The sequence below is a fragment of the Setaria italica genome, chromosome V (genome assembly GCF_000263155.2).
Source record: "Setaria italica strain Yugu1 chromosome V, Setaria_italica_v2.0, whole genome shotgun sequence".
NCBI classification, from domain to species: domain Eukaryota; kingdom Viridiplantae; phylum Streptophyta; class Magnoliopsida; order Poales; family Poaceae; genus Setaria; species Setaria italica.
Window position 1 is genome coordinate 44161278 of NC_028454.1, and position 27381 is coordinate 44188658.

Below are 27381 nucleotides of genomic sequence, written 5' to 3' on the forward strand. Positions count from 1 at the left end.
AATACTGTTTGCTTTGTTTAGATGAGCTATACAACAATTTTGCTGGATAGTAAAGATTTCTGCGATCTCACATTTGATTGATGTTCATTTTGTGCAGCCCATTCCACAAGGGCAACTCGGCAAGGTCCTGACACGGCAACACGAGGTTTCATGACGGAGAGAGGAAAGGATGGTGGCAGGAGGGTTAGAGATGAAAGTGTAATGGCCGGCGACTGATACTTGACAGGCAAGCATATCCTGAATAGTGTGTGTATATTGTTTCAGGGCAATAATCTATTTCTTAAATTCAAATCTCTAACGTAGAAGGCCAGAAATCATAAAACAACAATAAGCAGCGCTTGCACTTCATTGTTAACGATCTGGTGTAATCTAAACTTGTGGGGTTTTCAGACATGCTAAAGTAGAGGCGTCTAAGGGCCTTCGGCGACCTGTTCAGCACTAGTCTTTGCAGTAACAGCAGTAGAAGGCTAGCACTAGCAGCACTTTCACCGTGTCGTATCATTGTTGCAGAAGAAGCAAGTGGGCTATCAGTTTCACCAGGCACCAGCAAACCTTCAGTTGAGGTGTGGCCAATGTTGTCAAAATCGTAGATTCTAAATCGAATGAGAGGTCTTTATGTAAGAGCGCAATCATAAGATCTTAAATATTCTTTCAGAGCTTAACTATAAAAATCGTAGAAACACAGACTCTATTGACTAGAACAATATAACCAGGCCATAAAGACGTAAAATCTACGACAAAATCACGATTTTAATTTGACGACCATGGATGTACCGATCAAAAGGCTACATATCGTTACATCCAGTAACTGAGACAGTGGTAATGTGGTATTTTTCTAAGGGAAAAAACTCGTCACACGTATGCTATTAAACAGCTGCTCGTGCTGCACTTCCTTTCACATGCGCCGTAAAGCGACTCGCGTCTGGCTAACAGGTGATTGCAGCCATAAGGATGAAGATAGCTAGGCAAGCCCCTAGTGGTAAGATCAGCAGGCCTTCGATCCACGTCTCTGTTGTGAAAACGTATTGTACATAGAGGAACGAGACAGAAGCGACCACCACAATGAAAAAAAATCTGCAACAAAAAAGAATGAAACGCACAGTTATCATGCTTGCCATCGATCGCATATGCTTCGATCATCAGGTCGAGCAGTTTTACGACGTGTTGTATCAGCTAGAGATCATCTCACCTTTATAATGGTCTTAGCAGCCCAAGCCAAGAAGTCCTCCAAAGACAGGTCCGGCCGTGAGGGTTGTTCTTCACTGGATCTATCGTATATCGCCTCGGCGTCGACGGTGTGACGACCATCCGATTTGTGAACGGGGCCGTCCGATCCACGTCAGGGATGCACACGGGGCCACGTGGTGCAGCACCGGCCACGTCTTCGTGGTCACGTGCCGGTACGCGTTGGCCAGCACGCCGGCACGGCGGCGACGGTCCCGGTCACCTCACGCGCACCATGCACCGCACGGCGAGGCAGTAGCCGTGGACGAGCCCCAACGACTCCACCTCTGCCAGGGACATGAACCTGGCGTAGCCCGCGTGACGAACCCGGAGACGTGGTCGGTGCTCTCGTTTACGCCGTGTCCGTCCGGGTAGAACACGACGGCCCAGTCGTGCCCAGCGGCAGTGAACGCGCTTCACTGAAGCGGCGACGCCCATGCCTTGGGTCAGCGAGTAGCCCGCGACCTTGAAGACGTGCGAGCCGCTGGACGCCTCGACGTGGCACGTCGAGGCCATCTCCTCGGATGCAAATGCAACAGCCATGGGTTGCTTTCTACGGTGTGGGCAAGGCAAACAGGTCGGGACAAGTAGTTAGGGCACATCAACTTATACCAGAAGAAGGCTATAGTTCTATCCAACCTTCAGGAACGATCGAAATTAGTGGATCAATGGGGAATACCCCGTACCGCTGTCGTCCAGCTGTTAACGCATAACGACGTCACAGCTCTTGCTCTCAGCCGTCGGATAGCGCGAGGATGCGATCGACGCAATTTCACATTGTAACGTAGAGTCAATGTCAGAGCAAAGAACCTCATGAAGTAAACGGAACAAAAGCATGAAAAGATAACCCACGACAACAGATGGCCGATACTTTACATGCTACGCCAATCATGACGACGTAGGTGTTCAATCTCCAAAACGAAATTGTTCAACCACTAATTACACACTGGGGCAGATCAAAGTACATACGAGGTCATCAACGTAACATGGGGTTACAGTTATAGTGCCTAATTTGATGCCACGGCCTGACAAGCGAGGAGCTTGAGACATTTTGCGGCCACAGCACCAAGCACGAGCACCCCATAAGTTAGGGTGCATCAAACCATTTGGCAATCTAGAAGCAATTGTGGGGGTTCAGCTTGCATAAATCATTCTCCTGGAAGAATTAACAGAGAAGATTATGTGACCATACAATAACTAATGAGAACGAAAGCTTCGGAATTGTACGCCAAGGTTCAGGATTGGAACATACCTACAGAAGCAGCGTGGTGTATAAACTGGTCATTTTTGTTTAGAAGGCACTGTTCGCGTCACAGTGGACACACCATCAACAAATTTTGTCCGGAATATTACGTTGGCATTGTTGAACATACCCTCTTTAAGCGAGACAACTATGAACTGCAAACACATTATTTCCAACATTCAGAATTTAAGCCTTACAAGTTTCAGAACGCAGACGGGTGTGCATCTGAATCAGCAGTGCACCAGCAAAGCAACAGTTCATTAGTGGTAAGCAACTCCTAGAGACCTGTCTTTTTAAGAAAGTTTACCTACTACATTTAAATATAATACACCTGACTAAACGGGATTATAAATTACTATAGTTGCATTTAGATTACCTGTGAGTGAGGAAAATGAGCCTTGATCATTCTACCAATGTTTTGTGTGTGGCTAAGGTCAAGGGCAGCATCAACCTGCAGCACATGAACATAATAGTCAATTTAAAATGGTCAACCTGCGCAAACGATCCGCAAACTAGAACACTTGAGACATCAGATATACAAGACTGTACGACATATAACAATAAAAGAACCTTGCCCAATCCATGGATTTATAACTAAATTATCATGAAATGAACAAGTGAACAGGGCCCTGATTATATATGTTTTCTAAATACCAAGTACTGCTCTGCATGACTTTCTCCTGTTGCTTCAGTTTAAGACACACTCCCTCCGTCCCAAATTGTAGGTCGTTTTGGCGTGCATAGCTTTTGCTATGCATCTAGATATAGTGTAGGTCTAGATGCATAATAATATCTATGAACCTAGTAAAGCCAAAACGACCTACAATTTGAAACGGAGGAAGTACCTTCTAGACCAGAACTAAGTTATCCAACAACTGAGACCTACCATGAGAACAACTTGCAACAGTACAATGTGGCATGATTCCATCCTAAGGTACGGTTGTCTACTCTTAGTCTTCACCAATCACCACACTGTTTATAAAATAGGTAAAAGGCCTTCTTAGATGAGATGAACTCAAGCTCTGAACAGTTCCTTTAGTCTAACTAATCATAACCAATGACTGATTGTTTCCATCTTTTAAATTTTTTTATCAAACTGATCTCAAGAAAAAGCATCAAAACTGAACTTACTTATATTTCAAAACTGAACTTACTTATATGTTTCAATAAATCTGATTTTGAGAAATTGCCTATCGTATTCACTTGCCCTAATGCCTCATTCTTGCTAATACAGTAAAGTTATGCTAACTCAAGAACAGTAGATTGCGCCAATACGAAATCTGAATAGTAAATCATATTCAGATATACCTCATCCAATATGTAAAGTGGTGCAGGTTTGAAAAGAAGCAGCGCCAGAATAAGACTAAGAGCGAGAAGGGATCGTTGCCCTCCACTAAGTTCAGACAGAGACTGCTTCCAAACTGTCCCAAATGCTACACGAACTTCAAGACCATCCAAGAAAGTACCACCTTCTGGAGGATCAAGTTTTGCCATTGTACCAGGTAAAAGAGTACTGAATATAGACCCAAAATCCCTATAGAAACAGAATGGAGATGTTAGACACCAATTTGCATATTTATGAGTAAAGGAATACCATGCTAAAACTAGGTTTTTAGCAATATTTAAAGGACCAAGTGCATCTGTTCAGATATATAATAAGTCACCAAAGGATTCATATACTGACTTGTTTACTTTGAGCCATGTGACTTTCAAGGTTTCCTTCTTCTTCTCATCCAACTCTTCTATAACTTTCTTGATTTTTGCCTTGTCATTCTGCAGATGATAAAAGTTATGTGTGTGCAGCTCTCAAAATTAATTATTCTCAGGCTATCAAGAAACTATACATGAATAGGGCCCAACCTCAATGATGTTTTTCTTTGACATCAAATCGTTGTACTCATCCTCTGCCTTCTCAAACATTGCCATAACTTTCTTATTGACCCTTTTCTCCAGACTGCATTTGGCAGGTACATTGCAAATTACAAAATTACACAATTGATATGAGTAGAGCTATTCAGGAGCACTAGCATCAGCATCTGATGATTCATAGTGAAATGGAGCTAATAGGATCACAAATACCTGGATTGTTGAGCTTGAAGATTTTCAAGTTCCTCCCGGGCTTTATGTGGTTCACAAGATTCAAAATCATAATCTGTACCACTTTTCCCAAACAACTGCTTCTCAGTTGCAATCCAACTATACTTCTCCACTAGCTTATCAACTACTGAAGAGCAATCCTTTTGTTCTATCTCCATCCTCTTAACCTAATATGTTATATTCTGGTATTAAAGCATGTTCAAGCAATCAATTATAAATCAGAAAAATGCAGCAGAGATTATAACCTCATTTTCCATTTTCTTCCTTTCAACATTTGAATCGCTTAATTTCTGTTGAAGTTTCTGCTGTTCCTTGGCCATGCGGTTTATCTGTGAGTCGCATTCCTTCAGTTTCGAACGCCCAACATTGAGCTCACCTTCAGCTTGATCATACTCTTGCTTTATGGCAGTAACCTGTGATCCACGAGTGAAGTGCAACAGCATATTTAACTAAATAATCTAAAACTCAGCAATAACACCAGGTACAAGGTAACTATAACACCAGGTACAAAGTAACCTTGTCCCTTTGTTTTTCCAAGGTTTCAGACAGAGAAGTAATTTGAGCCTTTGAAGTTGATAACTGCTCTTCTAGCGTAGCAAGCTCATTAGCAACCGCATCTTTCTCCATGATCAGCCTCTCCCTCTCACTTTCATAAGCCTATTTCAGATATGCAATTAGAAATATGTGATGTGTCCAAGATTGAATTGTCAGGATGACTGTTCAAGTATAAAAGAATGTATGACCAGTATCAGAGTAGAAATTCAACAGGATATATTCTGCATGCTAAAAAAAATCTCTAGCCTCTTCATCAAAGCTAACCGCATAGTTACCTTGCAAACTAACATGTCTCTTCAGAAAGAGCTTGTGACTAACTCAAGGTAATCAGCGAAAGTCATAATTTTCAGCTATATGCAGCTTTAAGAAAATATCCTACATATCTTCATCTAACCAAAAATAAATAATACTGCCTCAAATATGAGTTAGCACAAAGACCAAGGTCACATGGGACTTCACATACAAGCAACGGCACAAGGCTAAGACGCCAGGAGCACCTGCACAGGAGAATGTGGTAGCAACAGCAGAGATTTAGAGATACGTCTATATATCTCTTTATTTGATCTTTTTTTGCTTCGAGTTAGCAAGTGCTGAGAGATAAGGTGTGGATCAATTAGGAGTTTGTTAGTGCTAAACTAGCTCTCTGTAGAGGGGAAATTGGCAGTGTTTTGGGATTAATCAATCGGGTCAACCTAATACCCAGTTTCCTTTATGCCTGCCTCGCCAGTGTGGTAGCCAATGATGGCTGTCTATCTAAGCCATGCCGACAAGGTCCTGGGTCACATCCAGAACTCTCCCACAACTGCTCGCACAGATCAACAAGGAGAAGCAGCTTGTATTGAAAATGCTTCAGAGATTAAGCGGTAAATCAGTTGTGGCAGCAACGAGAAACTAAGCAACCTTGAGTTGCTTTGACATAGACTGCATCTCTGATTTCAGTGATTTGATCATTTTTTCCAGTGCTTTGAGTCTGCCTTCGCGTTCAGTGCCGTAAGTCCTGATCGTTTGTTCTAACTCAGAAACCATTGACACACATTTTTCATACTGCACTTGCTTTTCTGTCAACTCTTGTTTTGATTCCTGAAGCTCTTGTTCTATTTTCTTTACGAGTTCACCTAACTGAAGTTCAAATAAAAAAACTGTTAATTTCATTTGAAACTGGAAACTGGTAAGGAAACCATATTGATGGTGTAAGCTAATACCTTGTGGTGTTCATTTTGCTCAACTCTTTTCTGAAATAACGAGAGATCATATGACTTGAGTTCAAACTGAGATTTCAACTTAGTGTACCTTTCCTGCAATGGTAAAAGGGCTCCAATCTGGGAAAAAAGAAGAGAGGACGGGAGAGATTAGAATTTCTAGAAAATGAAATTTAGCATAGGTTACATAACCAACACATAACTTGCTACAGAAGCAATGAAGAGAGATAATTGATAGAGGCCAGCACAATAAATGACTCAATGAACCAGAGATGACCTATTTTCTAGTATTGTGCATACATGCTAACCGTATCAAAGAATACATGTCATAACAAGAATTACTGCGCAAGCAAAATATTTTACAATTTACTAATTAGATATGCATTCATGTTTCATGTACTCTTTCTTCATCTTTTTTTCTAGAATACGCGGGAGAGCTGAGTATTTTTGTATTAAGAGAGATAAAAGGTCCAATCACACAACCACCACCTCACCTTGGACCAGAAATGAATATTCTTTCTTATCAGGAAACATAAATATTAGATGAATTTACAAGCTTTCAGTTAACAGATTAAAACAACACTTTAAGGGCAAAAGGTGGTTAGTAGGATGTGTAGATCTTTCATCCTGCAAATAAATTCATACAGTTCACAAGGAAATGGTAAGAAGAATAAAACTCACATGCAGGCATTGTGCATTCAGTGGATACCTGTTGTTCAATGACAGAGAGCTTTTTCTGATGATCGGATAGATCAGTCTCAGCTTTAGCCAATTTGTCGAGTTTCCGTAGCAAATCCCCTCTACCTCTGCATTATTATGGTAGACGTTACTAAGAAAATGATGGGTCTGTTTGTCTGGCCACAGGATAGCCATTTTTACTCTATGGCAACTGCAGTTAATCACTAGAAAGAACAATGACTAGCCAAACACAGGCATCTATGGTGCAAATTTCATCAATTAACAACCAATCCAATACAATCAGAGCATCTAATGTGGTAGTTGAAAGAAGCTGGAAAAACCATTGTTCTTCACAAAAAAAAACATTTGTGTAACAAACAAGAATACCAAAGGAACATCAATAACAAATTCCACAAAGAAAATGGTCAAGGCAAAATAATAGCATTGAGTAAAATATTGCAACTCACCCTTTACTGCCTCCAGTCAAAAGGCCACTAGGCTGATAAGTGTCACCTTCAAGAGTCACACTAGTACTGCCAACTTCTCTATTAAATGCAACCTGCGTCAAGAAGAGAATTAACAGGAACACTATCAACCACAATTTGTATTATACTTGGATACATGTTCAACTAAATTAAAGTATAACAAATTATTCCCACAGAAAGCAACATTACCTCTTTTGCTGCCTCCGTATTGCGACACACAAATGTTGAACCAAATACATAAGCCACAGCATTCTGCGATAAGAAAACCCATTAAACAGACAACCAGAAGCATGTGATCTTAAGATTTAAAGTACAAAAAATTATGAGTGACCACAAGCATTGCAGAATGCTTTTCTAGCACTTATAAGTTTGAGGAAAACAACAAAACACTATACATCAGGATGTATACGAATCTGCAAGAGTAAAGCATTCAGTGAACTTTTCTCAAAAATTAACTGAAAAGATGCAATACCGACCTTTACTTCCTCGCCATATCCAACCAATTCTAGAGCTAATGTAACATTGTCAGGACCAACCTACAAAGAAAATCAGTATATGCTTCTCATTTAGACAAGTCATCACCAACCAAAAGGTACCAGTATAACCAAAGAGGTAAGGGGAAAAATATTAACCAGTCTACGAGCCGCCTGCTGAACTCTATCAGGTATCATGTATGTTTGGATTTTGTTCAAAGGTATGATGGTTACTCGTTTTCGGAGATCCCCATTTTTCAATAATTTCTTGCCAGTGTCTTCTGTATCAACAACCACATTAAACAGCCTTCCACCTGCAGTAACCTGCAATATTTGGTTCATAACTGAACTAGGACCAACTCCTTCGGTAAAAAGAAAATTAGCTTCAAACCCGCAAAGAGAAGTTTTCTGAACAAACCTCCAGTGCTGTTGCTGCTGAGCTATCCTTTATTCTAATAAGACGTGCAACGACCCCTTTGACTTTTGATCTGTCAAAATCCCTTTCAGGGTCTCGATAACTGAAGTGGAGATTAGCAAGCTCACCCGAAAGGTTACGAATACAGTCCTTCAAATTCTGAATAATTTCTGACTCCGTAGAATGGTCCTGTAAATGATCATAACACAGAAAAGAATAATTGTCAACAATCAGAAGCATAGCCTTCTTATTGGCACTTCTTATGCCACAATAACACTTTTATACCAGTGTATACCTTTTGCAAAGCTTCCATCTGGGCCTCATTGTAATTAAAAGATCCCATCGATGTCTTGATAGCTTCCAAGTCTTTTGTCCTTTCTTTCAGCTCATTCTCAGCAGCAGTAGCCTCATCACGTTTGGATACTAACAGAGCTTTCTTCTCCTTCAGCTCCTTCTCAGAATGACTTATTTTGGTAGTCAGCTGCTTTAATCCAGATTCTGCATCTCCAACTGCAGCTTTTGCATCTCTAAGTTGATCTTCGAGGCATTTCTTCTCGTTTGCATTACTTTTTCCTGCTAGCACACCCTGGGTAGAAAAGAATTTAGTACTCCAAGAGTACACAAAGCCAAGAGGTATATGTTAATGCATTCTATTTAAAGGTGTGTCAACTTTACATACCTGATATTCTTTCTCATTCTCATCCAACTTCCTTGTCAGATCTTCTGCTTTCCTTTTCATGTCAGACGCCCCATCTTCTACATCTTTTACAGCAGCATCTCTCTCGATCATAGATCTTTTTATGTCCTCAATGTTTTTGAGAATCTGCATGTGAATGGTAGACCTCGTAAGTTACTCAAAATAAAATTTAGCATGTCTGACATCAGTGCACCATTACCTTCTCAACGCCCTTTTCCTCAGACTTCAGGGTTTCCTCTTGATTGTTCATCACAGAAGTTTCCTTAATAAGTGCATGAGATAGTTTATCCACTTTATCTGACAAAGCCTTCATCTCACCACCAAGTTTAGCTTCCTTTTCAGCAGCCAAGGTAGAAATGTTCTTGTCCATTTCCTGTATATCTGCTTTTAGCTTTTCTGTATTTTCATCCAGCTCAAGAATCCTTGCCCTGATTTGTTTGACATCATTGAGTGCACCATCTCGCACTCTCTCAGCCTGAACAAACTCATAGGCGATACAGAACCTTTTGAGCCGATCCAGTTCAGCATTGCCATTGGCCCATTTCATGTACTGGCACCGCTCTTTTCTAAGCTTCTCTAGTGCAGGAAGGATTTCAACATCAAGGAGTTTATTAATCTCATCAACTTTGTTCTGTTTCTTCTCAAGTGTCTTAAGAGCCGATTCTTTCTTCATTTCATACATTCGTGTGCCTGCTGCCTCTTCTAACATGGACAAAATTTCTGGTGGCTTCATGTTGAGCACTTTTGTTATGCGCCCTTGCATAATTAGAAAATGAGGATTGTTTACATTTAGCTGTACTGAGTGGAAAAGGGTCTGCACCCGGGAAGGTTGTGCAAGATGGCCATTGATAAGGTATTTGTTCCGTCCACCGACTACAATCTACAAGTATAGGACAAACATTAACTTGGGACGAATTTGGTCCACAAGAAACAACACAAAACTTTTTCCAGAAAAAGGGAGGAATCAAATAGCAAAAGAACACTCAAATAAAGCAGATATATTAGCCATTGGATGAATTAATCGAGCAAATGAGAGGAAATAAACAAAAATATTCTGCAATCATGCTAAATACATACTAAACAAATTAAGAACAATACAAATGTACTGTCCATACACCACTCAGACTAAGTGTTCGACTCAACAAATGTGTCAGCTACAACACCCTTAAAATAAATTGAAAAATACAGCTTCAAACATTGCAACCCTAACTCCCTGCAATCTAAAACTAACAAAATCAACTGACTCTAAGCCCCAATTGATATAGAATTTAGCAAAGATGACACTTTAAACCTTTCAAACAACCAACTCTACAATCACCACCTCTGATTGTTTCAGTAACAAGCAATCCATGTCTGCTTTTGAATAACAAAAAGCTCAACAGCTTGAAACCACCCGATCCCTGGTATCAAAAAATTATATGATTCCAAGCCTTCAGGGTAAAATCATAAATGAACTCCAAGACATCCTCACATGACCAGCCCTCCACACCCTGCATCAACCTAAATAGCATCATTCCAGTACAATTGGACTCCTAGACCGAAAATAATTTCAAAATTCCAGCTGCAAATATTTTTAATCATGAATCACTGGGCGCAAAACATCCACATCACTGAAAATGAAGTATTTAAACTAAAAGATGTGTCGACTAGATTATGCATCAACAAAATCAGAACAAATCCAGTCCATTCGTTGCAAATTTGCAATCCCTGATCCTCGTAAGAAAAATAAATCAGCTAGAACACACGTCAACCAAGTGTTTGACTGAAAAATGAGCAAGCTAGGCACAAATTAGCAAAAAATCAGCATCAATAGCAATCCTGAATTCCTTGCAATCCATGAACAAAGCTATCCATATCAGCTTTGGACACAAAAAACACACTAAGAAACATGTCCAGTTCAGCACTTGGATCAACATATTTAATAGCCAAAGCCTCAATTAGGTACAGTATTTTAGGAAAGAAACAAAAAGGCAGTCCGAAATTCCTACTCCATAATCAACACCTCTAATACACCAGTGTCCACAGCATACAAATTTGCTTCCAGAGTTTCAGTTCACAGAACCAAAACAACATGCAACCCACCCTGGTATCGATAAATTAAACAACTCTGAGACTTGAAGGACAAAATCACACCCAACTCCTAAAATCCGGTCAAAATTCCAGCTGCAGACATCACAAATCACCACCTCCTTATGCCTCGGAACCACCCCAATCAGTAGCGCATCTTTGGAAAGCAACCCACAGTGAATCATCAGTGGCAATTTCGAGATTATGCGAAGAAAATTGTGGCGTGAGTCCCAAATGGCATTAAGAAAATCCCCCACGGAGCTCAAACACGAACAGGCAAGGGAACGCTTAGAAGACAGCAAGGGATTTTTAACCTGGCGCGTGACGGTGATCTCGGACGAATCCTCGTAGCCGAGCGGGGAGCGGGAGCGGTCGGAGTTGTCGAAGACGACGGAGACGGTGGCCTTGGTGACCCCAGCCTGACCCTGCTTGTAGACGAGCTCCTGGAGCGAGGCGGCGCGGACCTGGCGGAGGTCGGTGATGCCGAGCACGAAGCAGATGGAGTCGAGGATGTTGGACTTGCCGGAGCCGTTGAGCCCGGTGATGGCGTTGAACAGCGGGTCGAACCCCGACACCACCGTCCGCCCCGCGTACGACTTGAACCCCTCGAGGGTTACCTCCTTGATATGCATCTCGCCGGCCGCCGGGGAGGCGTCGCCGGCCGGAGATGGGGCTAGGGTTTGGAGGCTCCGGGCGGGAAAATTTCGAGGTGCCGGGTTTTCGCCCTTTCGGGTGTTGGGGTTGGAGATTTCGAAATGTTTCGAAGTGGACGGGTCGGAGGGAGGGGCGCGTCACCCCGTGTGAACTGAAGAAGAAAGTGAGAGCGGCCGTGTGATGATGATGAGGGCGGTGAGTCCGTGAGTGGGGGGATCTTTACCACCAGTGGGCTGAGATGGCAGCAAGTTGGGCTTTTGAATAGCGAGTTGGGCTTTTATAGGCTGAGAGCCTGCTGAGATGATCCAAAACAAAGTCTTATGTGCGGGCTCTTTCTCTCATTTGTTCAATTGTTCGGACGGAGCAGCTTATGTGCTTCAAATCGAACCGTGATCTCAAAAAACCGAACTGAACACGATTTAAGATTTGACGCTCATGTGTCAGATCGAAAATCGCACTCCAGATAGCTGAATAAAAAAACTGACGAGCGCAAGTGATTGACCTGTTTTACTTTTACTTCTTTTTATTTAACCGTGGGCCTCACCAATCGAATGTTTACTGGAGCAACCGAACCAAGATAGCATGCGAATCGAGGTCCATACCAATCGAACCGACACTGGAGCTGCCCTTGAACTCCCATGAGTCGTGTTTTGATGAGAGCATGAGGTCATTGAACTCTCTGGCTTCAGAAGGATGGATTATGCTCATCTAATTAATCACATGTTATACAAATTGACAGTTTCTGACAAGGGGAACCAATAAGGTTTAAAAACGACATATGAGACTTTACATCATAATAAATAAACCTATTGAATCAGATACAACAGCAGTAGCACCAAAATCTGCTAGCAACTCAAAGAAAGGTGAAAAGAGGATTTTGAGGATCCAAGTCCTCTGGCTGCTTCTGATGACTCGAAACAGATGTTAGCTTCTAGAGTCCCAGGACTGCACCTTTTTTATGTATAATGCTCACAAAGGAATAACCTTATGGAAATACTGTCTATTCTATAGTCAGAAATGGTGTCCTTAGAATAAGGAATACTTAGACATGAGCCTTCAGACTTCTAGAAACCCTAGATCTAGAAGCACTTCTCCTTCGGTCAGTGAAAAATATGGAGATTACCATTAAGAACACTAAAATTGATACTGCCCAGACAGCAATTATCCACATCCTGGAAGATCTGCCCCGTCTCCTTGATCTATGTACATTTGGTATGGTGGCTGCAGCCCTTTCGACAGTCTTTTCCCTTGCTGCGTCCATGGACTCAAACTTTCCTCTATTTCTACTTCTGGTTGACTCATGTGCAATTCTCTCAATTTTGTTAGAAGAGGTGCTGTGGATGGTGTCTAATCGGGGGCAATTTCGGCGCTTATGGTGAAGGTATAAGGCTTTATTCAACGCCCTCCCACATTCAATGCTCAGAAGATCCCTCTCCCGTGCATCTAGATCTTCTTGCATGATGGTAGCTGGATCAGGTGGTTCAGGGAACTTGGCCCAGCATGTATTTACCACGTCAGAATTTCTCCAATCAGCCTTGTCAAAGCTCCAATTACCAACTCCAAATCTCAACCCATAATGAAAAACCTTATATTTTGCTCCAGGTAGTGGAACATAACCTGGATATATCATTATGTCCCTCCTAATAATGTGGCGCAGGTTAATCTGCAAGTGAATAAGGAAGAGGTCACCCCACATGATAGACAATGAATAGTGAACAGATGAAATAAATTTTTATTTTCTTGAAATGAGACAAGTGTGTGCTAACTGATGCTACCCACACTATTTTTTTCTAGAATTAATTGCTGCAACTTTCATACTAATTTTCTAGGAGTGTCTCAATGGAGCCTGTGATCCTTGCAACAACATTTTTAAAAAGATGGATAAGAATAAAACTGCACGTACCTCAGCTGCTGCAAATGAGTAACCGTACATCTCACTAATCCAGCCAGATGCATATATGTCACCAGTAATGTTTGTCGCATAATGAGCTTTGTCTGCACGAACCTCCTCGGATTTGTGTAGCCAAAGTATAGCAAAATGGCGAAGATCATCTATGTGCATGATAATGACACCACCAACCTTGTCACATGCAGAGGGATTGCGAGTGTGTATCTTTGCAAGTATGTTGTCACACCCAATGAGGTATCTGATACACATCAAGGGTAACATTACTAAATGGAGAACACATGCTTCAGGTCAACCATAGAAAAACTACAGCATGGCCAAACACAGGCTACTTTCATGGCACAACAAAGTCTTACTCATAGGGAGTAGAAACAGGATGACCGAGTTTTGCTCCATATTCCCATGGGGTGATGGGACCTCTCATGATCATGTCAGCATCTAAGATGACAATGAACTCAGCATCAGTCTGCACATGGTTGAGCCAATGGAGAACTGCTGCAGGTTTGTTAATTGCAGGGTACCTAGCATAGCAAAAGAACTATATGAGAAGGTTCTCTTGAACAATTTAGACACTATGTTAAACGCTTAAACTCAGGTTATACCAGTCCCCTGTCAATGGATGTCGGCTCATAGATGGAACATAATGTGTTGGAGCAAGGTCGTGGCCTTTATAGTTCTTCAAGTCCTCATCCGTACAGCTCAATAAGCGTGTAATGTTACCAGGCTGTCCGCTTAAACGAAAGCTGTGCATGAGCCCAACAGTTTGCCAATCAAAATATGATGAACATTCAGTGGAGAAAAGGGTGTGTATTTTTGGATATTCTCTGTTTGCCTTGGATAATGCAGCATGTTGCATAATCATTGTGCTGTCAACCTTTTGACCCTTCCAATTCTTTGGCTTTGTAAGCTCTGAAAACCTTCTGCTTTTAAGGAAACTCAGGTATTTTGACCACTGTGCTTTCGGGCAGCCAACAGATGCATGATGCAACAAGAGCCCTTCATTCAAGGTGTTAATGCACTCTATGCTTAAAAATAAGCCCCGTTTTACATTTGGGTCGGGTTCCATCATCTCGACCTATAAATTTCAGCAACATTCAGAAATCTTTAACGTACATCTAGCTATAAATGAGCACACCCTGAAATATGATCAGAAAGACTTTTTACCTCTCTAGGAAAAGGAGGTGGAGGGAATAAGCGGTTGCAATCATAAACTATTCCATCCTCATGGTGTTCTAATTTGCTGAATGACCAGTTTCCAACTTTAAATGGCAAACCATAATGCAAGATAAGTGGTTCAATGCCAGGTCTTGGAGTATAACCTGGGTAGATCATTATGTCATCATTTATCTTGTGCCGTAGACCTACCTGTTCACGAGGACCAGATAATGAAGCTACAGGGAAGTTTGGGATCCATGCAGTCAAAATTTTACTTTGTCAAAGACGCATAGCTAAGATAGTGAATTCAACTTACTTCTGCAGCACCAAATGAATACCCATACATCTCACTGATCCAACCCATGCCATATATATCGCCAGTAATATTGGTTGACCAATGGGACTTATCTTGCCTCACTTCTTCAGTTTTTGAAAGCCATAGAGGTGCTAGAGCTCTTAAGTCATCAATATGCATGGCGAGAATTCCGCCCACTTTATCACAAAATTCTGGATGCGCAGTGTGAAGCTGTGCTAGGATGTTATCACATCCCTTCAAATATCTAGTTAAGAGAAATATATATTGAAACCAGTCAGAGGCTCAGTATAAATCAGACATTACAATGGGGCCCCAGCCTATGACTGACAAGCAACAGGTAGTGTTGGAATATAAAATACATATCTAATTGTATTCCTCTAGAAATGTGAAGCAGAACAAAAAATTCCTCCTTGACATACTACAACCTTGTACAGCGAATTTTCCTGACATTCTAACAGGAAAATAAAATGTGATTTAGAAAATTACTATTCCAAACATAGGTAAGATCATAGTGAAAGGAAGAATATTAAATGTCTAGATTGTTGATACAAAAAGAATAATTAGGTGATTTATTGAAGTTCAATCCTTTCCAATTAACTAAGGCCGTATTGGTACAGAAAGGAGAAAGACAGAAATTAACAGCCAACCGAGTAAAAATCATACCCATAATAAGCAGCGAACGGCTTGCCTTTCTCTGCCCCGAGTTCCCAGGGAATAATGGGTCCTCGAACAATCTGGTCAGCATCCAAGATTACAACCCAATCAACATTGTCAGCCTCTGGACTATGCTTTAACCAATGCACCACCCCTGCAGGCTTATTGATGGCCGGGTACCTTCACATGAAAAATAGCAGGATGCTCAATGAGCTCACTTTCATTTCAAACAATGAATTTTAACTTGAAAAATAGCAACCCCAACATCTCCAATAGGTGTATCTTTGGGATCCCTCATTCCAGTTGACTTCTCAACATTTTATTCTATGACTATCAGTCTATCGCAAACTTCTACCAAATATACTACCGTGCCCAAAACCTATGATCTCCCCATACTTTACATGATGCTGGAGTTTGACAGTTCATTTGCAATCCATCCAATTACTAGTCCAATCATTCAAATTTTATTTTGCAGTCAGCAGATTATACCATAAATCAGGGATTTGTTCTCAGAAACGCTCTCAAGCAGCAATCCAGAAATGCTCATCCCATTTCGAAGCACCACAACTAACTACTCTAGCAGAAACGCCTCTCCAAACTTGTGAAAATGGCAATCATAATAACCAATACAATTTAGCTCTTACAGTTTGGCCGAAGGAACAAAAAATCCCTACAGTAGTAAGTAGAGCACGGAGAGGAGTGATGGTTGTGTATGTGACGGCGAGCGTTACCAGTCGCCGGTGCGTGGGTGGCGGCTGAAGGAGGGGACCTGGAGGGTGTGGCCGATGCGGAGGCCGCGGTAGGAGGGGAGCTGGTCCTCCGCGCAGCTGAGGAGGCGGGTGACGCCGCCGGGCTGCCCCGCCTTGCGGAGGCTGTGGAGGAGCCCCACCGCCTGCCAGTCGAAGTAGTCGCCGCACTCCACCGAGAACAGCGTGTGCAGCCGCCGCCCCTCCCCCACCGCCGGCGCCGCCAACGCCCAGGCCGGACACAGCAGGAGGAGCGCGGCCACCAACGCGCCGGCGATCGCCGCCGCCGCCATTGATGGTGGCGTGGCGGATCTCGCGCCCGCACGGATCCCGCCTTTGGGCCTTCGGGGCAGACCCCCGGTGTCTCTCTGACCCTCCGGATAATTTTTCGCGCTTGGTTTGGTGTCCGTTTGTGCGCCCCCGTGTCAGAGTGGGGACTTCATGAAGTCGCGGGTTTTATCAAGTACGCCAACTTGGGACGTTCGCGTAAACGTACTGGCAGTACTGTTATACGCCAACAAGCCGCAAAATTTTCTGTCAATTATGTAGATTCTGTATACAATTCGCGTTTCCTTGGTAGATGAGGAGAATCGAATAACTGAAAAGAATTCAACAGCAGAAGTTGCTGCTCGTCGTAGCTATCACGTTTAAGGGGGTGTTTGGCAGCACTCCACCTCCCAAAATCTAGTTCCACTTCATCAGCTCCACACTTTCTCAGCTCCACTCCACCAACTCCAAGAAACTATGGAGCTGATATACGCGTTTGGCTGTTTGTAGTGCTCCAACTCCAAAAATACAAGGATTTGGTGGGAAAGTTCTATTTTGCCCATGGTGAATAGTTGGTTTTGTTTTTAGCATTGAGGAGGGTTCTTTTATTTTTTCCGTGCTACAGTACCACGGCGCTACAGTACCATGGTGCTACAGTACCATGCGCTACGGTACATGATGCTGCGGTACATGACGCTACAATAATTTTTTAATAGAAGGTTCAACTCGATAATGTTTTGCAAAATGAAAGGTTGCAACAAATACGGTACAAAATTAATCTTTCCATTACAAACTAGTTCCAAGCAAGAGAGAGTGCGGTGGCTAGCTCATCACGAAAGACATCCATAGTTGGCGTGTTGAGTGCGGAAGTTGACCCATCTGACGCCGCTTGCGAAACTGCATATTTGTTATATCTTTCCGGTAGTATAGTAGGAACAAAATTAGGATCATGATCAAACCGAGCAAAGTCTTCATCTTGACCTCCATGCTCACGAATGAAATTGTGAAGGATCATGGTAGCCACAACAATCATCTTTTGCTTGTACATGGGATATGGTGGCATCTTCCAAAAAAATTGCCACTTCATTTTTAATAGTCCAAAAGTCACATTGCGGATAGATGAGTGAACCCGATTGAACCTTTCCATAGGCGTCTTAGGTTCAATACCTCTATGCCATTCCGGTAAATGATACCTTTCACCCTTGTAAGGAGCGAGGTAGCCAGGACGATTAGGATATCCCGCATCCGCAACGTAGTATTTGCCTATATTCACATAAAAATAATATGAGTTATGGATTAATGCTACATGTTAATCACATTCATATATCAAATTGAACACATGTTACCTTGTGGAGGATGTGGAAAAAATTCTTCATCCACTCTGAGTGCATTGTACAACACACTTGTATCATGCATAGCTCCAGGTTGTCCCGTGAAAATATAAGTGAAACGCATGTCAAAGTCGCATACTGCTAGTACATTTTGAGTGGCTACCCTCCTCTTTCCAATATATCTCACTTGCTCATCAGGTGAAAGAGCAACACGGATATGAGTGCCATCAAGTGCACCAATGCAATCTTTGAAATGTGGATATGCACGTTTGTCATCTCTTATCCTTTTATGGATTGTGGGGAAGTTGGGATTCTTTGGTCGAATGAAATCTTTTGCCATAGCCATCAAAGTATTTAGAACCTCATCAAATTTCAGTTTCGCCAGAATGCTTAAATCTATTTTGAGCTCTCCTATTAGACTCGTTTCCAGCACATGTGTATAGGAACATAGCAAGCATCTCTTGTGTGCTAATGTGCATAGAAGGTCGCAGCCCATACCTTCCCACCAACACACCATGAAGATCCAAGAAGATTTCATTGTTCATACGTAGTTGTCTATGACTTTCTCCAGAACTTTTCATTGTCTCTAGCAGCCATCCCGTTCCACTTACACCAAATGTCCTTGGTGGGGTTTTAACAAGGTAAAGGTCAGCATATATTTGTGCAATTTCTGCAGCACCCAACATAAGATTCCAAAAGACCTCGCTTTCATCATTAGAGTCATCACTATCGCTCTCACTTTCCTACAGATAAGAGATCATATGACATATAAAATAAAATAAGTACTTGGCATTAAAATAACACTTAAGGTTGAATGACAATACTTCAGTCCAACAAGTAAGTAAAAATTGAAATAACACTTCAGTTTCAATAACAATAGTTCATACGAACAAAAAAGTATTCTTAAAATGACACAATTCCTCAATTGCCATACTTGACATTGTACTTTCTGCGAAGCCAATTAAATCTAATCTCGTTTGTTGGCAGGGTCATGAACATTTCCCTTTGGTCCTTCTTCACAAACAACTCCGTGGCGATATAATGCACATCTGTATCATATCCTGCCCCACATTCCAACACAAGGTTCATGACTTGTTGCACAATTACTTCACCCAATTTTTTAGATGTAAAAGAGGAAGCGGACTCAGCAATCTTGGTTACTTGTTCCTGAATAACTTGTGTTGTTCCAGTTCTTTGTTTCTTTGCTGGTGGAATTCTTTTGTTTGCTAACAAAATAGTAGGAGAAGGAGTAATCTCTTGGACCTCATCTGTTTCATCCCAAGCAACTCCGTCATCGTCACAATCATCAGGGACATCATGAACCTCATTCACATATCCGTTGTCAACATCCTCTTTTGTTGGTGGTATGATGGGATTAGAGCTCATAGGATTCCAATGATCGCCTTCATCATTAGTTATGTCAGCAAACATCACTGTCAAGTCCTCCTCATTTTGCAACGGTTTTTTTCGAAACTTGCCGCAACCTGGAATATCCTGCAAGGACATCATCATTATTTACAAAAAGAAATGACATGAACCTATTGCTTAACAGAAATAAAATAGTTTCAGAACTCACCGCCCTTGCCTTCTTCCACCACTCATCATCCATATCAATCACACCTCTTGCTCCGTCCCATCCCGCACCCGTTTGCTTCCTCATTAATTTCTTCCAAGTCGTTAAATCGATCTTCAACTTATCCCACTTGTTCTTCATTTGCCGCTTGGTCAAACGAATTGCTGTGAGGTTGAAAAATTCATTGCTGACCTCATCATAGCCTACTGAGTTCAAATGAGTGTTCGGTCTATTCCCTTTCTTAACCAATTTGGCAAACAACGAACATATGATCGTCGTGTTTGCATCAGTCCATTCAATTGAATCACCCTGAATAACATATGACAGTCCATTCAAGTACAAGCATTCAAAGTAATCTGATCTCGTTGATAAAACCACAATTGTTATTCAGTCACAATCCATATAACATGCAATCCATATAACAAAATATGCACCTATGGCAAGCTCCGCCTTGAGCGGATGAACAAGAAGCACCTTGGTGCCTGCCAGAAGAAGGCTGCTGAGGCAGAGAAGGGAGAGAAGAAGTGAAGTGACCGGATATAGTACCTTGTTTGTTACATTCCAGTCTTGTAGTGGGTGCTACTGCCAAGGGTTTTTTCTAAGTTTTGTTTTAGTGCGAAAATAGAAACCAGCTGAACGGTTTGGTGTCCTCGTACTGTTTGATACCTGTTACTCGTTTTCTCTATTATATATGTTCACATCAGATTCTTGCCCTCTTGGCTTCTGAATTGCTTAGGATTTAATCTGTTTTCTCGTCTAGTTGCTTAGGATTTAATCTGTTTCCTTACATGTACTGGTAAAGGTATTGGGCCATTGTACAATAAATAAATGTGGATATGGGCACATGCTTCTTATGATCTCATACTTAAAAGTTTAACGTAGTTTGATCTAATGGGCATTAAGAAAAATAAGTGTGCAGACATCTCACATGAGCATAGACATGACCATTGACCAGGGGATCGGCGTATTTTTCAGCAAGGTCACCAGTCTGAAATCTCATTAACCAAACTATGGTACCTGGACAAATATAAGGAATTCTTGTGTATGATCCTGCTGCATGTTAATTGTAACTCTTCAATTTGCTCTGCATTCAGCGGACTTTATTGAAACAAACTCTATTACTGCTAAATTTCCTAGGCGATATACTAATATCTGTTTCCCCGGAAACAAACTCTAGTGCTGCTATGTTGGTAGCTTACTATCTGTTATCAAATGGGTGGTCTACAAGAACACATTCACCACTGTATCCTACTACAGACATGTTTCTGAACACAAACTTTGGGTGCACAGCTGGTGGTCCATTCATTGCAACTAGTTATGACTACGATGCTCCTATTGAATAAACCCAAAATTAGTTCTGTTTCGAAATAAAAAAGCAGGTTGATTGCAATTTGCAAAAAGTATGTTTTCATGCCTACCATAATAGAAGTCCTTCCGTGGACCATACACAGAGAAAAGCGAAAGATGAAACCATTACCGTGTCAGGAGCGTTTCTCTTTGATGCCTTCTCGTTGCCATGCCCGGTGCCACAGCCACGGCCACGGCCGCCACCCTGGCCAACACGGCCACGGCCTTGGCCGCCACCCCTGAAATTGCCAACACGGCCACGACCTCGTCCGCCGACGCCCAGACCTTGGTCACCATCATCCTGGCCGCCGAAATCACCCTTGGACGGATCTTGCTCCATGCCTGATGCAGCGCTTAGCCCACGAGCTCCCGCCTGCGCGAGGCCGCCCCTCGCCGCGTCGCCCAGAACGGCGGGGACGCCTGTCGCCGCGCCGCCCAGACTGGCGGGTGCCTCCCTCGTCGCGCCGGTCGCGCCGCCCAGAACGGCGGGGCCGCCCCTCGGCGCGCCGCCCAGACCGGCGGGCCCTTCCCTCGGCGCTGCGCCCAGACCGGTGGGGGCCGCACTCGGCGCTGCGCCCAGACCGGCGGGCCCTTCCCTCGCCGTGCCGCCTAGACCGACGGGGGGCTCCCTCGTCGCGCCACCAAGACAGGCGGGCGCCTCCCTCGCCGCGCCGCCCAAACTGGCACCTCCATCCTCATCCATCTCGCCGGAAGAGCGTCGACGGCGGCTCGGCGGATCGGCGGATGCCTCGGCGCAATGTCGGGCGACAGGCAAATGAGTAGCGGATGGGTCTCGGTGTTTTTTTTCTTTTGACCGGAATCGAAGGGGTACTGTGTAACGGATGGTATGGTGGGTAAATAACTACGAATTCCCCGACGAGGTCTGTAAACAAGGTTTTTGGAGCACCCCTTGAGGTACTCTACAAAAAACGTGGATCTACCCCCTGCTCCACATTTTTTCTGGAGCCGGAATTGCTGGAGCTGAACAGCGTTTGGATGCGATTTTTTTGGAGTTGATGGAGTGGAGTGATTTTTGGTGAAGTGAAGTGCTCCCAAACACACTCTAAGCGTCTTATGTACAGAATCCTGGTAAGACGGCAAAGGGAAACAACAATCAGCGCAGAACGTCGACTTATCGTGCTAAGTAACCAGTCTCAACTTTGCATGAGGTTTGGTTTTGATCGTCAGAGTAATTGGGCAACTGACAGAAAAGAGTCCGCAAGACAAGGATTTATGCAAACCAGTCAACTTCAGGCAATTTAAAGGGGCGATATCAAGATCAGCTACTACTAATTAGTATAGACTATGAACGTTTCATTGAGAAGTAGAAATAACTATCGCTTCAGGTAATTCAGATATATCACGTTTTGCACTGTGAGGGACGGCTGTATATGTCACTTTTCAGAGTACAACTGTAGTTGTGGCGATGATCAACTGATTACTGATGTCAGTAAACTCTGCCACTCTCATAGTCTTCAACTCTTCATGACATTCAACATCCATCGGAAACAGCCGGTCCTGCTGATGCAGCAGTAACCGGGTGCCGGTGATGGGACAATTTAAGTTGAAGAACTAGTCTCTAGGCAAACTAGTCCGCATATATATTAGCTCTGCATCAGAACTGCACTAGAACTCCGCGTACAGCTGTATCACTGTCGCATTGACCTATGTGATTCTTTCATGTTAGATCAGCAAATGACCTCACAATCAGCAGCCTCTGCAGGGATTCTCTTCGCCTGTACAAATAGTTTTCCTGTGAATGTCATGAGGCTAACATAGTGTATGCAATGCTGCATCAGAGTTAAAGTTTTCTGTAAATGTCAGTTGTGCAAGCCAAAGATTTGACAATCTTCATACATAGTTTCGAAGATCATCGTAAAGGGTATATATTATAATCACTGTGCCATGACACAATCTATAATACAGACAATTATCAAAAGTGGAGAGACTAGAAATTAAATCCTTCCACCACAGGATCAAGTTAGATCACTATAGCCCTACAGGAGGCGCTATATGGGAACATACCAAAGAACATCATCCTTCTTCACAGAAGGACATGGTCGAAAGATGGGAGCGGCTGAGGCATTCATGCAAATAGGCATTCATCTAGCAATGGGAACTCCATTATTTCACTACTAAGCTCTGGATCGTCATACCAGTTATTCTGCAGTCCATGTAGCATCATTGCATCATTGCACTGAAATAAATCGATGTTGTTCAGTCCTATGCCTTGAAGTTGATAGCCAGACAGGTCATCAGGTAGACAAGCCAAATCAGTACCGCATATGATACTCGCCTCTTCTGAATTAAGCAAAGTGGTTTGGTTCCTTGCCGGATCAAAAAGACATTCTTTACTGCTGGACAACCCCTCCACACTGGAAAACTTCGGGTCATTGTTAGTTGAGGTCACAACACTGTCACTAAGTTGAGCAGAAACTGAATCAACTGTACACGTCAGTGCTGGTGATAAGGACTTCATACAGCCAAGAAGATCTCGTTTTACATCCGAGAAGTCTCTGACATCCCCCTCCATGCTGCAACTCATCGATACTAACGGTGGTGGGACATATAGATTACCAGGGGTGATTGGGTGCTCTAAGTCTGGTTTGGGCAGGCAAGAATAGTCTCCTAGCAGGTCACAGCGTTCATGGTTATGCTTTGGGTACTGCATGAACTGCTTTGGTGGCACATTTCCACTCCAGGACTGACATTCCAAGATCATGGTTTCTGATGGCTTCCTGTCCTGATTCAATGGCATTCTTTCAAAAGAGAGCACCCCACCTAAAGGCGAGGCACTGGGGACATTCTGAGGATCAATAACATCACTTACTGGGGTTCCATTTTTGTCTGACACCTTCAAGGGCACCACAATCTTCGTGTCCTCCAAATGAGGATCGAGCATGTTGCTCTGAGCTTGGATCTTCTGAGAAGTATGCTGAAACCCATTGGCACCATTGCTAGGTTGCTCTTGGAAGGAGTTTCGGAGGTTAAGGTTATCCGGTGGTCCCTTGTGACTGAAATCTTGCCTAGTAGCACCCAGTATCCTTTCCTCATTCTGCTTTTGCAACCTACTCAAGTATAGGCGATATTTCTGCATAGAAAAATAAATCTATTATTAGGACACTCGAGAGTATTTCAAACTTTGATTCTAAGGATGTTAAAATAAATCTAAGGATAAATTCTAGACTAGAGCATAGAAAAATAAATCTATTATCAGACGAGGTTAATACTAGAAAACATCTATAAATTCTAAGGATGTTAAACTTGATTCTAAGTATTGAATTACATGATCTATTTCAAACTTTGTTTGGCCTTTCCATGAAACCTCGAATGTCTATATATTTCAGGCTTTAAGGATGAACGTGCAAATTGCTTGCAACAAAAGGCTTCGTTGATTTGATTGTATTGTATGTTGAGGATGCAAGTAATGTTGCAAAGAAGTTTTCAGAGGAAGCTGCTAGATTACTAGGTTACAAGAGTTAGCCCAATGAATTACACAATCGGAGCTTTTCCATGAAGATGACTAGGCTAAGAGTATGTTGTGTCAAAGCTCATCAGCAATCAGCATAAGATCCAGTTTTCAAGGAACAGAACATTAAAAACAGGGAAAAGTTCAATTTTCAACCTCCAAAACCGGATAAGGAGGGCCATCCAACTGTCAAAACCGGGCAAATTTGGCCCTTTGGGTGGTTTCGAGGGTGGTTTTACATTTTCTAGAAATTTTAAAGTTTTGGTTTGATAAAAAAGATCATAACTAATTCATTTCAAATCCAAAAAAATGAAGTTGGTACCAAAAGTTTTCCAAAAATGTAGGCTATTTGTTGGTACTCATTTGGAGTTGTTGACATCATATTTGCTACCATTCCTAGTGTTTTATTGCTCTTAATAAAACACAAGGAACATGAACAATTAAGATTCAAATAATGCCAAATAGAACACCAACAGATATGTTACATTTTCAGAAAATTTTTGGCACCAATTTGATATTTTACAGATTTGAAATGAATTAGTTATGAATTTTTTAATTAAACCTGAACTTTTTAAAATTCTAGAATATGCAAAACCACCCTTGAAACAACCCAAAGGGTCAAATTTGCCCAGTTTTGATAGTTGGATGGCCCTTCCTATCTGGTTTTGAAAACCGAACTTTTCCCTAAAAAAAGGGTACTCTTTTGAATATGATATCTGCCATACCTGAAGATGACTGGCTACATTCTCCCTTGTCAGGCCAGGAACATTCATTAGGTCCAGTATTTTCTTTGGCCCAACTTCTGCAAGACAGCAACAGTTGCAATTTCAAATTGGCATCGTGAAAATTTTATAAATTCAGGAAGGAAGGTGCAAATTTATCAAGTTTTTTTTTGAGAGGACTCACTGTCAAATCCAATCTGATTCACTGCGTTAACAAACTTCTGGTGAAGATCAACGGACCAGACAACTCTAGCCTTCTTAACGGTAGCGCCGTCACTCGAGTCTTGATCTGCGTGGTCCTTATCAACATCTTTTCTCTTCCTCATGGTATCAGAATCAGCTCTCATAAATAATCCCCTCTCTTCCAATCCTTCACAGCCATTTCTAAATATTTGGAGATCGTCACAGCTGTCATTACCTTCTATTTCTTTCACCTCATGCATTTTCTTCCTATACACGTGTTGCCAGATGTTCCGAAGTTCCTTCATTCGAACAGGCTTGAGGAGATAGTCACAAGCACCATGCTGGACACCTTTCATCACCCTACTTGTTTCTCCATCGATGGACATCACTGTGAAATCAGATTGGAGCAATTTGGTATTTTAAGAATAGATATTCAAACAAGTAGAAAAAAATATAATATTTATTTGTTCTCTGAAACTTGCAGGAAGACGAGTTTTGATGTTGAATACTGACTTATAACAGGTAGATCCATCTCAAGTCCAATGTGCTCGAGAAGCTTGAAACCATCCATGTCAGGCATGTTGACATCACTTATTACAATGTCAAACTTGTTTCTCCTCTCCCGAAGAATTTGGAGGGCAACACTGGCTAAACCACATGTGGTGACTGCAGGGAAATAACTACTTTAGTCTCAGTGCAGATTGATTCATGATAAGAAATTATATACATGGACGTATGCATGCACTATGATTTGGTTGAAAGTGTGATGGATTATTAGCAATAAAAATTGTAAAAGAAAACAGACCATTCAATACTAGTGATAACCGATAATAGGTTTGCCAAACAGACTAAAAATTCTGTTCAAATGAAAGATTGTCCGCAAAAACCAAATATGATATGCTGTTGGGTAATTTTATTGAAAATTTACTGCTTACAAAGCCAGTTATGGTGCCTAAATATATAGCAAATAAACAGTCTGCACCCTGCAGCACTGTAAAGTAAGAAGACAAGGCACGGAATATATTTTTAAACTATATACAGTGCTTAAATTACACGCTGGTGGAACAAATTAAGTGTTTTTATAGATACACAAGCCATCAATCTAAAACAGTGAAGAAATAAAGATAACTTCAGAATGAAGCAAGGTTTAAAATGCCTATCTTGCTCCATGTTTCACCATAAGAAACTTTTAGGGGAAGAAGATAATGGATTAGTCCTATAGCTTTCACTCATAAAGTTGGTGCCACACGGTATGACAAACTATATCCAAGGCAGAAATACCTCCTGTCCGAGCAATCGCGATTACTTCACTTGTACTAGCATACAAGCAGAAACAAGCAGATAAGAGAAGCCCAAAAGTGGGAAAACTGATGTGTCATGTATATATAAAGAAACTCCCCGAAGAACATAAGCAACCAATCACCTTAATCAAGAACCTTATCCCCACCTAAACCAACAAGGACTTGGCGAAAGCCGAAAGGAGACTACATACTTACCAGAACGTACTCCTAACACAAGCACGAGATGCAACAAAAAATCATTCACTACGTAATTTCAACGAACACTAGGCGTGGGTGCGTGAGCGGAGCACGTGATCACCCATCTTTCCTGTTCTCCCAACGCGACTTATCCATCAAGCTGAAGAAACCAGAGAGGAAAGCAGCAGGGATTCCAACCTTCGTAGGAACACTTCCTGAGCATCTTCTCCAGGATCTTTAGCCACGTCGGGTCGTCGTCCACGACGAGGACGCGCAGCCCGTAGGGGAACGCGGTGGCGTCGGCCAGGGCCATGGCGCCGAGCCTACGCGTAGCCCCCCTCCGCCTCCGGCCGCCTGCTCTCGCGGCAGTGGGGGGGGGGGGGGGGGCCGCGGGGGGGGGGGGGGGGTCTTGGGGGGGGGGGCCCCGCCTTTTTTTTAGGGGGGGGG

General features: G+C 42.4%; 4 protein-coding genes across 4 annotated transcripts; all 4 read right to left on the reverse strand.

Annotated features, from left to right (window-relative positions):
* Positions 1-2040: 2040 nt before the first annotated feature.
* LOC101754107 (structural maintenance of chromosomes protein 2-1) lies at positions 2041-11939 on the reverse strand. The gene is made up of 21 exons (XM_004970903.3): positions 11448-11939; positions 9266-9946; positions 9049-9192; positions 8665-8955; positions 8373-8558; positions 8114-8278; positions 7958-8017; positions 7671-7733; positions 7464-7555; positions 7028-7124; positions 6322-6438; positions 6020-6238; positions 5081-5221; positions 4810-4977; positions 4547-4731; positions 4328-4421; positions 4152-4240; positions 3776-4001; positions 2844-2918; positions 2477-2622; positions 2041-2380 (listed from the first exon to the last, which is right to left on the reverse strand). Exons 1-20 carry the CDS (start codon positions 11763-11765, stop codon positions 2506-2508), a joined length of 3528 nt encoding a protein of 1175 aa, XP_004970960.1. The 5' UTR covers positions 11766-11939; the 3' UTR covers positions 2041-2380; positions 2477-2505.
* Positions 11940-12457: 518 nt separating this feature from the next.
* LOC101754502 (peptidyl serine alpha-galactosyltransferase) lies at positions 12458-16961 on the reverse strand. The gene is made up of 8 exons (XM_004970904.3): positions 16550-16961; positions 15828-15998; positions 15165-15408; positions 14858-15058; positions 14296-14768; positions 14050-14214; positions 13691-13934; positions 12458-13450 (listed from the first exon to the last, which is right to left on the reverse strand). The coding sequence occupies exons 1-8, from the start codon at positions 16855-16857 to the stop codon at positions 12830-12832; spliced, it is 2427 nt and encodes an 808-aa protein (XP_004970961.1). The 5' UTR covers positions 16858-16961; the 3' UTR covers positions 12458-12829.
* A 2122-nt stretch (positions 16962-19083) lies between these two features.
* Positions 19084-21785, reverse strand: LOC111257364 (L10-interacting MYB domain-containing protein-like). Its single transcript, XM_022826745.1, has 3 exons — positions 21213-21785; positions 19739-20044; positions 19084-19656 (listed from the first exon to the last, which is right to left on the reverse strand). The coding sequence occupies exons 1-3, from the start codon at positions 21783-21785 to the stop codon at positions 19084-19086; spliced, it is 1452 nt and encodes a 483-aa protein (XP_022682480.1).
* Positions 21786-22906: 1121 nt separating this feature from the next.
* On the reverse strand, positions 22907-27247 carry LOC101754901 (two-component response regulator ORR26). Its single transcript, XM_004970905.3, has 5 exons — positions 27133-27247; positions 25970-26122; positions 25458-25844; positions 25277-25353; positions 22907-24173 (listed from the first exon to the last, which is right to left on the reverse strand). Exons 1-5 carry the CDS (start codon positions 27245-27247, stop codon positions 23169-23171), a joined length of 1737 nt encoding a protein of 578 aa, XP_004970962.1. The 3' UTR covers positions 22907-23168.
* Between the last annotated feature and the right edge of the window lie 134 nt (positions 27248-27381).

What these genes read in the sequence shown, in the direction of transcription:
- LOC101754107 (XM_004970903.3), bottom strand. Translation starts at nt 11,765, where the DNA reads ATGCATATCAAGGAGGTAACCCTCGAGGGGTTCAAGTCGTACGCGGGG. An exon ending in ATACGGAGGCAGCAAAAGAG is followed by an intron (nt 7,556 to 7,670) that starts GTAATGTTGCTT and finishes TTCTTGACGCAG; the next exon opens with GTTGCATTTAATAGAGAAGT. An exon ending in CTCATTTTCCTCACTCACAG is followed by an intron (nt 2,623 to 2,843) that starts GTAATCTAAATG and finishes ATGTGTTTGCAG; the next exon opens with TTCATAGTTGTCTCGCTTAA.
- LOC101754502 (XM_004970904.3), bottom strand. Translation starts at nt 16,857, where the DNA reads ATGGCGGCGGCGGCGATCGCCGGCGCGTTGGTGGCCGCGCTCCTCCTG. An exon ending in CACCCACGCACCGGCGACTG is followed by an intron (nt 15,999 to 16,549) that starts GTAACGCTCGCC and finishes TTTCATGTGAAG; the next exon opens with GTACCCGGCCATCAATAAGC. An exon ending in CATCCATTGACAGGGGACTG is followed by an intron (nt 14,215 to 14,295) that starts GTATAACCTGAG and finishes TTGCTATGCTAG; the next exon opens with GTACCCTGCAATTAACAAAC.
- LOC111257364 (XM_022826745.1), bottom strand. Translation starts at nt 21,785, where the DNA reads ATGGATGAGGATGGAGGTGCCAGTTTGGGCGGCGCGGCGAGGGAGGCG. An exon ending in AGAGAAACGCTCCTGACACG is followed by an intron (nt 20,045 to 21,212) that starts GTAATGGTTTCA and finishes TATGTTATTCAG; the next exon opens with GGTGATTCAATTGAATGGAC. An exon ending in GGTGGAAGAAGGCAAGGGCG is followed by an intron (nt 19,657 to 19,738) that starts GTGAGTTCTGAA and finishes ATGTCCTTGCAG; the next exon opens with GATATTCCAGGTTGCGGCAA.
- LOC101754901 (XM_004970905.3), bottom strand. Translation starts at nt 27,247, where the DNA reads ATGGCCCTGGCCGACGCCACCGCGTTCCCCTACGGGCTGCGCGTCCTC. An exon ending in CAGGAAGTGTTCCTACGAAG is followed by an intron (nt 26,123 to 27,132) that starts GTTGGAATCCCT and finishes ATTTCCCTGCAG; the next exon opens with TCACCACATGTGGTTTAGCC. An exon ending in ATGTAGCCAGTCATCTTCAG is followed by an intron (nt 24,174 to 25,276) that starts GTATGGCAGATA and finishes TTTTCTATGCAG; the next exon opens with AAATATCGCCTATACTTGAG.